The sequence below is a fragment of the Daucus carota genome, chromosome 4 (assembly GCF_001625215.2).
Source record: "Daucus carota subsp. sativus chromosome 4, DH1 v3.0, whole genome shotgun sequence".
In the NCBI taxonomy this organism is placed as follows: domain Eukaryota; kingdom Viridiplantae; phylum Streptophyta; class Magnoliopsida; order Apiales; family Apiaceae; genus Daucus; species Daucus carota.
The window spans coordinates 10,049,137-10,062,148 of NC_030384.2; the positions used below are offsets into that span (position 1 = coordinate 10,049,137).

The window sequence follows — 13,012 nt, forward strand, 5'->3', positions numbered from 1 at the left end:
AACATATTTGTCGAATGTAGTTTATTTGGATTTGAAAATTTTTGAATCATTTAACATAAGATTTATTCCAATGAATAGTTGGAATACATATTTAAATTATAGACTTGGAAAAGGTGGTAGTCACAAATTGCAAAAATGGATGTTCTTCAACAGGATTGTAAAATTTGCTTACTTGAATAATAAGAATTCTAAAGAAAATGGGAGTTTAGAAATCTATCTTGGCAAAGACGCAAGTGGGAGATGTTGATTTTGACTCCGTTGCCATCCAAATATTAAAATGTTAGATTGATTTATTGATTGGATAAATATTATCAATTACTCCCTCCGTCCCCCTCAGTTGTTTACATTGGAGGGGGACACGGAGACCAAGACAATGTATGAAAAATGAGTAAAGTTGGATGAAAAGTGGGTAAAGTGGTGGGACCCATCAATATTTAATAATAGATTTGAGATAGTGGAGAAAAGTAGTGGGTGTAATAGTAGTTTTTATTGTTAAATATGAGATAGTGGGGGAGGATAGTGGGTGTAATGATGAGAAAAACTTACTATTTATAGTAACGTAAAGAAATGAGAAGGACATCCCAAAATAGTAACTGTAAAGAAATGAGAGGGACAGAGGGAGTATATAACTTATACCTTTGGAGGTTACATATAATTACATAATGATACTAATTGACATTGAATGAGACAGTTATGTTGAGGGGTGGATGATGTATTCATATGCCTGTGGATAGTAGTTTAAACACCACAAAGAAAGAGCATGCAAAGTCATGGATAAGCTTGTTCCAAATAAACCCCGCCCGTATTCTCTAATTTCTCTTTCATATTATTTAATAAATTATAAGTTTTTAGATCTAAATTAGAACATCGAGGAGGTCTAGATTATAAAAGTACTAAAAAAGTGGTCGAGTAGCACATTGAAGTGGTGGTAGGAGCTTGGAAAAACTTAGCATATTGTTTGGAGAATAATAAAGCTATTAGGCTATTTTGAGTTTGAACTATGTATTACCGCGGTATTGATATACGACATTGAATCATATCATATGGGGGTTGTGTTGGATTTAAGTCTATATTTGTTTATTAATTATATGTGGTGAAATTGCAACATGTAGTGTTGTGCCTGCATATCTGCCATAACTTTATAGAATAAGTAGTGTTGCCTGCACAAAGTTATGTACACAATTTTGCTCAAAATGACATGTGAATTGAAGTGGGATGTTTTAGTTAATTCTGTTAATACCAAAACTTAACACATGTTATTTTGTGAAAGATTTTGTACTAAATTTTATGCATGAAGTATTTTCCTTATAGAATACTAGCGGAATCAATTATCCCCGGCTGACTACTGCTAATAATAATATACATTGTGCTTATTTACTACAAGATGAAATAAAAAAAATATCTGGATGATCCTGATACTAAAACAACAACAGACTACTGCAATTGTTTGACGTTGTTAAGAAAGGCTAAATTGTGGAAAACGAATAACTTTGTTTTTTATTCAAAAATCTGAATGTTTTGCATGGAAGATAATATGTTTAGGCATTCCTGCTACATATATCTATTGTGCTTATATTGTTACATATACACTAAGATCTATCCATCTAATCTCATGTATTAGTCCTGAATCTTCACTATATATACAATAATAATCTTGCTGGGACTATTGGTTAAGTATGACATAACTACTAAGATACAGAGTTAATATTCAGACTAGATTATTTACAATCCATATACAGAGTCAACATTTTGTGGATGATTAATTTTATAGCACGGGGTTGTCATTGCCAATCACACCCATCCCACTTCAACAAATCCAAAGAAAATGAAAGATCCCGTATCATACTCCAAGCTTGAATATCAAATTTTCTCAGGCGGAATCTTGTAGGACTGATCAAGTTGGATTTCGTAGATAAACTTTTGTTAAATCTAGTCTCAGATTAAATCAAACACTTGTTGCTTTTAAATAACGGGCAGACTATCCACATTGCCACCAATAACCAGTGCCATCTAAGAGATTTAACATTTGCGAGTCCGAATAATTGGCTTCTCTGATTCATTTCTCGATTAGCCAAGTTATGTGGACACCAATGGGGGGGGCTTTCGGTCTATAACGAGAGAAATTTACTTCTACTCCATAAATTGCAAGGAGGAACATTAATATACTCAGCTATTTCACAGGTCCCTTAGTTTTATTAGTTCCCCTTGCTTTTTCCATTTCAACTTCCTTCTGTTTTCTCTTTTTCTCCAATTCATCTTGTTTTCGATTCTCATCATGAGCTTTTCTGAACATTCTTACAAAGTTTAACAACGTTGTAGTAACTGCATCACAAATAATTTAGGTAATGAAGGACGGTTAGCTCTTGACAATTTTTATATGCAAAAGTAGAAACCAACAAGAGCCATTAACAGTTAGCTATACAGAATACCACCAAGATCTAAAAGTGTGCTAAGAGAAAGATAAGTCACCATTATTCTTGTTTTGAAATAGTATAAAATTATATCCATTCATAATATTCGGATTTGTAAATACAATTTTTTTTAAAGTATAGAAACTGTATGATTCGATCACTAAAGTTCGGTATTTATTTATATGTATACACAGACATTATCTTGTTATCCCCTTCATCTTTTCATTTTTATTTATTTATATTGATTCATACAGGCACCACCTTTTCATCTCCATCCATGCACATCAATTATGACACAAACTCTAACCTTCCCGCCCTATATATACACACATGTGTTCATCGATGGTCACTGATGATTTGTCTTGTGATTCTGCTTGTTTTGGCTTAAAGCCCGGGCTTTAAGTCATTTCTGACTCTAAGCTAAAAAATGTTTGTTTCTATAATAAGTCAGAAGTCGGGTTAAGTTAGAAATAAGCCAAAAATTGACTTAAATCCATAAGTTGGTTTATGGTACTTTTTTCAGTGACTTGATTTTTTTGAACTTTTTTCAATAGCCAATAATCACTTTTATTTTTATTATTATTTTTTTAATAATCCATAAGTCATTAATAAGTCGAAATTGCCCAAACAGACATTTTAAACTTCAAGCTTATGACATAAGTCAGGTTAAGTCATAAGTCACGTTAAGTCATAAGTCATAAGTTCAGCCAAATGGGTTCTCAAACTAGAAGAAATCCCAGATCTAATAAAGACTGATTCCATATAAGTAATAAATGAAGAAAGTCTCTTTCCATGCATGTCTCTAAACATGACAAGGTAAACAACTAAACTATATTGACCATGCTAGTTGCCACCATAAAAATTATTAATCATCAAAATTACACAAAATAATGATTATAGTAGATAGATAAATAGTGTGATGGATTGGTCTTACTTTATATATATGTATACCATATCTTTGCACCTGAATTCTCAACAAATCTAGCTTTTAGTCCATACTAAATGGCTCTACTTCAATACAAATCAATAAAATATAAATTAAATAGAAATCAACACAATAAAGTACACACACACACACATACATACATACATACATACATACATTTATGTATGTGTATATATGTATATATATATAGGCAAGTGCTCAAATGAGAACCCCACACTTATGTGAGATTTGAGATCCAACCTCAATCATATATTCAATCTAATCTAACGGCCCCGCCAGTGGCATCACACACAAATACAATAAACCTTCACACACCAACCTCACCTAATTTCTTCTGTTTTTAATTTAATTTTTCCAGTCAATCAACAAGTTTTTTTTTTGAAATACGATTTCACTATATTTTTCTCCATTTCCCAACGATTAGTTTGCACACCATATGTGCTATGTTTCAACATGGTTCTACATAAGTGTGAGTTTCTCATTTGAGCACTTGCATACACACACACACACACACACACACACACACACACACACACACAGATATATATATATATATATATATATATATGGGGAAGATGCTAAGAAAACTCAGCTTATCAGGAAAACCGAGGAATCCTGCTAATCACCGTTGATCATGTATGTGTATTAAATGATATACTGTATTGTACGGTATTGTAATAATTAATTATTTCAATCAAATCAAGCATATATAAGGTAATTTTGTAACATAAATATATACCAAATCATTCCACATTAATATCATCTTCAAATAGATTCTCAATCATTTAATGTATATTCAATTTGAATTTTAAATTTCAAATTTTAAGAGATTCACCTTGAAAAGATTAAAAGAAATACTCCCTCCGTCCCCCTGAGTAGTATACATTGGGGGACGGGGACGCGGCACGGACTTTAATGCTCCTGTAAAGTGTAGTTGTGTAATTTATTTTTAAAATTTTCTTTTTCTGAATTAAAGTTTGGATGTTATATTTTTATTCAGAAAAAAAAAATCTCAAAAATAAGTTACGGAACTATATTTTATAAGAGCATTGAAATGCGTGTCGAGCAGTTGAAAAGAAACGTGTACAATTAAATGGGACAGAGGGAGTACTAATTTACATTTAACATATGATATTTATAGTACAATATCTTAGTGAATCTTGTATATATATATATATATATATATATATATATATATATATATATATATATATATATATATAAATCTTGGTACAAAATGACAGAATATCTTATAAATCCTCGTACCCTTCATTATATTAATAATAGACTTAATTACCCAAAAAACTATTAAACTTATGTGATTTTTTCATTTTAACCATAAAACTGTTTTTGTTGCAAAATAATGCAACTAAGTAATACAAAATCAATTTGACATAACCCAATTTTAATGAATCTCTAACCATGGTTAATTCAAAACTGACATGAATGTCACATGCAGCACAAGACATAATTTTTTTATTTAATTTTAAAATTTTACATAATTTATTATACATACATAAAAAGTCAGCTATATTTACATTTTATTTTTGTGTATAAAAATTCAAATGATAAATTATTATTTAGAAAAGATAATAAAATAATTTATGAAACTAAATTTTTAGAAGTATTAAAATGCCTGTCAAACTCACGTTATCAGATCACCAAAATATTGCAAACTACCACAATATTTTAATAATGTTAAAAAGAATAATATAGTGTTAATAATCAAATTTGAATTTAACATCAGCGACAAAAAAAAATCCAAACCTAACATCAGTGACAAAAAAATCATAGTTTAGTACTAAGTTTCTAAATACACAATAAATTTGGTGGCGAAAAAATCTATTTTTTTTAGATAAAATTATCAATTCGATATAAATTAATATAAATCGCAGGAAAAATAATTGATATACGGTACTTGACAGACGGTGGTTTCAAAAAATCACACTAACATCGTCCCTTCGAACATAAGTTTTAGTACGCTATGTGTTTGTGTAGATTGTGAATTAAGATTTTGACTCTTAATGAGATAATAAAAGTATTAATAAAATTCATGTACCAAATAATTTAATTAATAACTTGATAATATATGTGGCACTATCTTAATTTTAACTCAACTATGGTTATGAACTAGTGAGATTGGGTTTTTTAAATAAAGTTTTTTAAAGTTACTTGCATTATCCTGCAACAAATATACTATTATGGTTAAATTGAAAAAAACACGATAGTTATATAGTTTTTTTGATAATTAAGTCTTAATAATATTAAGATTCTATCAAATGTTTCTCTATAATAACCTTTAACATTTGAAGGATTCTTGAAGTGTTCTTTCTAAAATTATTATAATTTTTAAATTAGGATTCTTTAATATTAATTAGATTGAAATTCTTCAAAATAACATTAATTTAAAAATATCTGAAGTGACAAAAGAATATTATAGGGTGAATAATTTATACAAGAAAAATTAAATATTCTAAAAGAATCTTGCACATTATTACTAGAAATAATAAAATATTTTAGAGAATCTTCTATATATATTAATAATATTAAGATTCTATTAAGTGTTTCACCTATAACTTTTAACGTTTGAAGGATTCATGAAGTGTTCTTTTTAAAATTATTATAATTTTTAAATTAGGATTCTTTAATATTACTTAGTTTGAAATTCTTCAAAATAATATTAATTTAAAAACATTTGAAGAGTCAAAAGAATATATAGGGTGAATAATTTATACAAGAAAAATTGAATATTCCAAAAGAATCTTTCACATTATTACTAGAAATAATAAAATATTTTATAGAATCTTCTATGTATATCTTCTGTATTTTTTTCAATTGAAATATGGAAGGAAAGACACTTAACATAATATTAATAAAATATCCAATGGTAAAATATTTTCATTGCTTACTATTTTCAGATTCCGTAAAAGATTAAAATATTAGAAGACCTTATAAAAAATATTCAGAGATATTTTTGTAAAATATTTTCATCATTTATTATTTTACTAATATTTTACTAAAATCATTTATTGAGATTCATATTTAATACTTTCATCTTCCATATCTTTGATTTATACTTCTATATCTTTTGTATAATTTTTTCTCAATTAAAATGTGAAAGTTATATATAATACTCCATATTTTTCATATTCTTCCCTTAAGTGAAATATGAAAAAACACTAAACGGAATCTTAGTATAATATTTTCATTATTTACTATTTTCAGATTTCGTAAAAGATTTAAAATATTAGAAGACTTTGTAAAAAATATTCAGAGATATTTTGTAAAATATTTTCATTATTTATTATTTTACTAAGATTCTTTTAAGTATATTATCCCTAATAAAATGTATTTTATCAGGTGTTTCATCAGCTAGTTATTGAGATTCTTATTTAACGCTTTCATTTCTTCTGTATCTTTGATTTATTGCTTCTATCTCTTCTGGTTTTTTTTCCAATTGAAATATGAAATTTATATATAATACTCCATATTTTTCATATTCTTCTCTTAATTGAAATATGGAAAAACACTTAACGGAATCTTAGTAAAATATCCATTGGTAAGAATATTTTCATTACTTACTAATCCCAGATTCCGTAGAAGATTTAAAATATTAGAAGACTTTTTAAAAAATATTCGGAGATATTTTTGTAAAATATTTTCATTATTTATTATTTTACAAAGATTCTTTTAAGTGTTTTCTCTATATTTATTAACATTCATATTTAATACTTTTATATCTTCCATATTTTTGATTTAATACTTTTGTATCTTCTGTATATTTTCCTCAATTGAAAAATGAAGTTTATATATAATGCTCTATAGTTTTCATATTGTTCTCTTAATTGAAATATGGAAAAACACCCGCTCGATGCATTTAAAATTTATGGTTAGGGAAAATAGATTTTTTTCACTAAACTTTTTGTGTATTTGGAAACTTACCACTCAATTATAATTTGTTTTATTTTACTCACTAATATTACACTAATATTAGGTTCAGTTTTTTTTGTCACTAAAGTCAGGTTCAGATTTGATTATTAGCATATTTGATATATGTCTATATTTTTATATATAGTCCTTTTTATGTCCCTAAGTTTCCGACACACATTTTATAGCTTCTAAAAGATGTAGTTTCATAAATTATGTTATTTTTTCTTGCGAATAAAGATTTGCCGTTTAAATTTTTATACACAAAGAAAATCTCAAAAATAAGATAATAAACTATGTTTTATAAGAGTCTAAAACTACGTGCTAAGTAGAAGAAAAAACTGTAAACAAATGAGAGTGACATAGGGAGTAATAATAACATAAAATGATACATTATAGTCTTATAAAGCACTCGAAGATTAAGTTTTCCTCTCAAATTATTAATCTTTATCTTGAACATTGTAATATGATGAAGTTATTAAAATTTATGAAGATAAATTTAAGAGAGATCTTAGGCTGAACTAGTCAATTGAAATTTTAATAGTGAAAGATGATGCATCGTATCACTCAATTAGACTTTATCTTATGAGGGAGAATGAATTGTTTATAGTCGTTGATTTCATATTGATGATTTGATGAATTTCTAGAATTCTAATTATGATTTTTCCTGATTTTAATTTTTTATCGGCTCATTTTTTATGTTATTATTGCTATATATATATATACTATCACTATGTATTAATGATGCGACAAAAATTTATCATAATGCTAGTAATCAAATCCAAACCTAAGTAACTGCCTAAAAAAATCCAACCCTAACATTAGTGAGTACAAGGAAATAAAATAGTTGAGTGGTAAGTTTCTAAAGACGGTACAATAAGTTTGGTGATAAAATAATCTATTTTCCCTTATGGTTATGATCTAAAAGACATTTATATTAAATCATTTAATATCTTCCCTCATTAAAGCACACATCATGTTTTAAATTATATTAGGTAATAAATTATAAATTATATTTCACTATTTCAGAATATATATTGCACAAGATATTTCATAATTGATTCACTAATTCAAAAATATTCAATTCAATTCATAAATATATTATTGTATACCATTACAGTATATTTAAGTAATCGATAAAATAATAAATCCATTAATTATTTTTTTTGGCTTATATCATAATTTTGAGGTGAATTTTTTATTTTGTCTGTTACTTAAATACACTGTACTGGTATATAGTTATTAATTATGCCATTTTTGTGTTAGTTCGAGAATGATAACAGTATAATTTATGATATACTGCAATAGTGTTTCCTTATTTTAAAAAAGATATAACATAAAATATATATATATATATATATATATATATATATATATATCCTATATATTTTTGACTATATAGAAAATAATAGATTAAATAGTTGGGTATATTTTTATATTTTTATTTATACGTTCCTGACTAATGGTATGATATAATTAAAATATGTAGAAAATATACTATTTATAAAATAAAATATATTGCAGAAATATATAATTATTAAATCTAATTAAAACTATTTATGGACGTAAGTCATTTTGTTCAAAGTGATTAATTATTGTTCATAAATATGCACATATTTAATGCATATCATATATATGTACCTTGTAATTAATTATAATTTCAATCTCAACCATATAATAATAATAATACACCTAGATCTCATGGTCCTTAGTGACTTCTAAGTTCTAACAATAAATTGGTACCATATATATATATATAGGCCAACATTCCAGAGAGTTATTTCTTATATGGAGTTAAATAGTGCGCCATTATAAATCATCAATTTTATTATAAATTCTATTATAGAATACATATAAAACGTGATTCTAAAATTAAATACTATAAAATATATCTATTTTAAGTAATTTAACACTTAAAATTTGATGAAAAAAGTATATTTTCGAAACTGATTCTACAACAAAATGATTCTGGATGATTATTATTCTGTTCTAGAATCATGTTGAGATATTGTATAATTTTAAATGATCTTTGGAATAAAAAAATTGTATAACTTCGTTTTCAGTTTAATAATCAAAATTTGAAATTATATTCCATAAAAAAATATAATAGAATATATATTATGTATATATTTATAATGGTGTGCTACGTAATTCCGTATAAGAGGGTATGCTATGGAGTGCTACCAAGTCACATATAAAGGAAAACCATCTTATGTTGAATCTAGTAGAAAACTCCGATATATATATATTAAAGAAGGTACATGTATCATTCTCATTATTCATCAATATATAATGAGTAAATATAAAAAAATCGTCATTTTCCTCGAGAAAATGTCAAAAAATAATCAAAATGTACAAGGTTGTTCTACAGTAGAACCATATTCATCCAAAGTGATCGTACAGTATAAGTTAAATTGTTTGTACATGTTATGTATGCTTAGTATTCTATATTATAATCAAATTTTAAGCATAATTATGACTAACTGTGAAATTATTAATGAGATTTAAAAGTAGAACCAAATAGTTCTTCACCGGACTTTATATAAGATGGTTCTCCATGGAACAAAGACCAATATATATACAAACATACATACATATAAGTATGTACGTACGTACGTACGTAGGTATGTATGTATGAATGTATGTATGTATGTATGTATAGATCATTGTTCCATAGAGAATCATATTATATAGAGTTACGTAGAGAACACCGCCATCTATACATATAATACATGTAGCAATCGCATTGTTAGTCAAATATTTAACTCATGAATACAAAAATAATGTATCATCAATTTTCTCCAAAAAAAATCATTGAAAATTAATCATAATATATCAACTGGTTCTATTATTGAACCATATCCAAAGTCGTTCTGCAACAGAACAAAACTATAAAATCAAAATGTTTACATACGTTGTAAGTGTTAAATTATTTGTGCATGTCATGTATATGGTTAGTATTCTACATTAGCGTCAAATTTTATGCATTTAACAGTAAGCTAAAATCCAGTGGCACATAAATTTGTACATTTATACAATTACCTTGCTCAAATGGGAACCGGGTAGGGTCCTCATTGAAATATAGTGCCAATGCATCTGCATTGCTACCCTGTTTCACAAACAAAAATACAAAATTCACAACATGAGGTCATAAATTTGTTGGGTTATCAGACATTTTAGCAGAGAACATTACCGCCACAGTATACAAATTCTGTACAGAAGCAACTTCTCTTTCTGCACCTTGAACAAACTCCTCAAGTGTCTGTAAATGATAAGGAAGTTGCTTGTATAAGGGCAGTTTATATTGTGAAATAACTCTGGAGTACATCTTTCGTACACCAATCATTAAGAACTATAATCTATAATTATATTAATATTAAAGAATCTAATAGTTCATTATAAATGGTTGGTTAAATTAGACTTCTAAGACATTATATAAAATTTGTAGAATTTGTCGGACGTTTTAATTTAAATTTAATATTCTAAAATAGGAGACATAATATACTTTTATAAGTGGTTTCTAGTTTGTAGTCTAAACTTTATTTCTATTTGATTACTATCCAATACCTAATTATGTATATGAACTTATTACTAAACTAGTTTTTATATTTCGGTCGGTTTTGGGATATTGTTTATTCACAATTTTGCATGTTTCAGTCTTTATATATTAAATAAAACGTAATGTTGTTTTTTGCACCTGGATTATACTTGGAAAGGATATTTTTAAGAGTGACTCATCATCTATTTCAAAATTTAAAGTGGTATTTATTTGCAATTCATTCGCCCAAGTAGTTTTTTAATCTTTGTTTTTATTATGTATCATCAACTAAATTGCTTAGTTGTGAAGGCAAACAATAATATTTGTTTTAAGGATAGACAATCCTGAACCTAACAAAATTGAAAAATCTCAGGTTTCATGCACTAAATTGACTTAGTTGTGAAGGAAAAATGAAAATCCATGTTTCTAGCTAGGATAGCAACCCGAACCTGCCTCCAGGCATGTGGGGAATTTTTGTCGCACTCTAGGTTGAAAGGCCACAAGTGTGGTCTTACCGCTCAGTTGGTATGATTTACACGTCACATGTAGGGCCTTAGGTGGTTGGCCCAATACTAGTTGGGAGTCCTGAACCCAAGAAGATTGAGAAAGTTCAGGTTCTGAGCACAATTTTCATAGAATGGTTGACAAATGCGATTCAACCTACTTGACAATTAACTTTATGAACATGTGTAAGAATTGTAGAAGGTTGTGCAAGTTGCTTGATGAACGAGAGTTACATGCATCTACCTGGATTATTCATTTCCGAATGTAAGCAAATAAATCCAAGTAAATTGTGTCACATCCTGAACATATTGGAAAAGTCTATAAATTACCAAAAGTAAAAAATGTGTCCTCTAAATCGATTAGCATTGAGGTCATTGAGGTCGTTCGACAGTATCACGATATGTTCGCCTGGGAGGACATGTCGGACTTGAATCCTTCGATCGCTCAGCATAAGCTCAATGTGGATCCTGAAGCCAAATCGGTCAAATAGAAGAAGAGGATGTTCGATTTGGAGAGGCACAAAGTCATCGGAGTTGAAGTAGAGAAGCTCCTACAGGCTAAATTTATTTAAAATATTGAATATCCTGATTGGCTAGCCAATGTGGTGGTCATAAAAAAATCGAACAACAAATGGAGGATGTCTGGACTATACTGATCTGAGCAAAGCCTGCCCAAATGACCACTATCCTCTACAGAACATAGATCAGCTAATGGACGCCACTTCGGGGTACCAGATTCTCAGCTTCCTAGATGCCTTCTCTAGATACCATCAGATCACAATGAATGTTGAGGAAATCCCGATGAATACATTCAACATCCCAAAAGGAATGTATGCCTACATCAAGATGCCCTTCGCCCTAAAGAACGGGGGAAACCTTTCTAAGAATGGTGAACAAGGTTTGCGAAGATCATATAAGACGATCGTTATCCGACAGAATATTGGTTCCAACCGTTAGTGGAGTTTATAAAATGGGAGGGAGGGTTAGTGGAGTTCATTACAAATGGTGAGAAAATGAGTTTTGAGTTCATAATAAAATGAAGAGGGGAGAGAATTAGTAGTAAAAAAGAATGAATTTTAAGTAAATACACAAAGACAATAATTTAAAAGTATATTAAAATTTTTGAGGGAATTACACTGTCAACTTAAAAGTGAGAGTGTAATATGTAAAACCTTTTCTTATTTCTAGTATATGGAAAGATTTTCATATGTTTTCTATATAGGCGTCTAGCATATATGTATCATTGCATTGTACTATTGTTGCCGAATTACATCGAAGTAAGTATTACGATAGTGTGCAGGGAAAAGGAATTCTGGTTCTGGCTATATCTTAATCCAATTGTTATCCGATGAGCATCCAAATGCTTTTAGGTTCGTTTATGAAATCTAGGTTTAGATTTGGCCAGACCCCAAATAATCAGATTTGTTGTATTCCCAAGTGCATAGTCCAAATGAAAGAAATCACGAGGCAACAATATGACTAACAGTGTGTAAAATGGATCGGACGTTATATATATATATATATATATATATATATATATATATATATATATATATATACACTCAAAACATGTTGAAGCATATATATATATATATATATATATATATATATATATATATATATATATATATATAAAGGCAAATGATCAAATATAAACCAACTCTTAAATACAGACTAAAAACCAATA

At 27.9% G+C, this 13,012-nt stretch overlaps 1 protein-coding gene across 1 annotated transcript in view; it reads right to left on the reverse strand.

Moving 5' to 3' along the window:
* Positions 1–1,779: 1,779 nt before the first annotated feature.
* Positions 1,780–13,012, reverse strand: part of LOC108192386 (formin-like protein 20) — a 35,951-nt gene continuing 24,718 nt past the window's right edge. The window contains exons 11-13 of the mRNA XM_064091998.1: positions 10,481–10,546; positions 10,327–10,393; positions 1,780–2,322 (exon numbers count right to left, since the gene is read on the reverse strand). Of these exons, the coding sequence (XP_063948068.1) occupies positions 2,171–2,322; positions 10,327–10,393; positions 10,481–10,546 (285 nt within the window). The 3' untranslated portion in view covers positions 1,780–2,170. The remainder of the gene's footprint in view (positions 2,323–10,326; positions 10,394–10,480; positions 10,547–13,012) is intronic.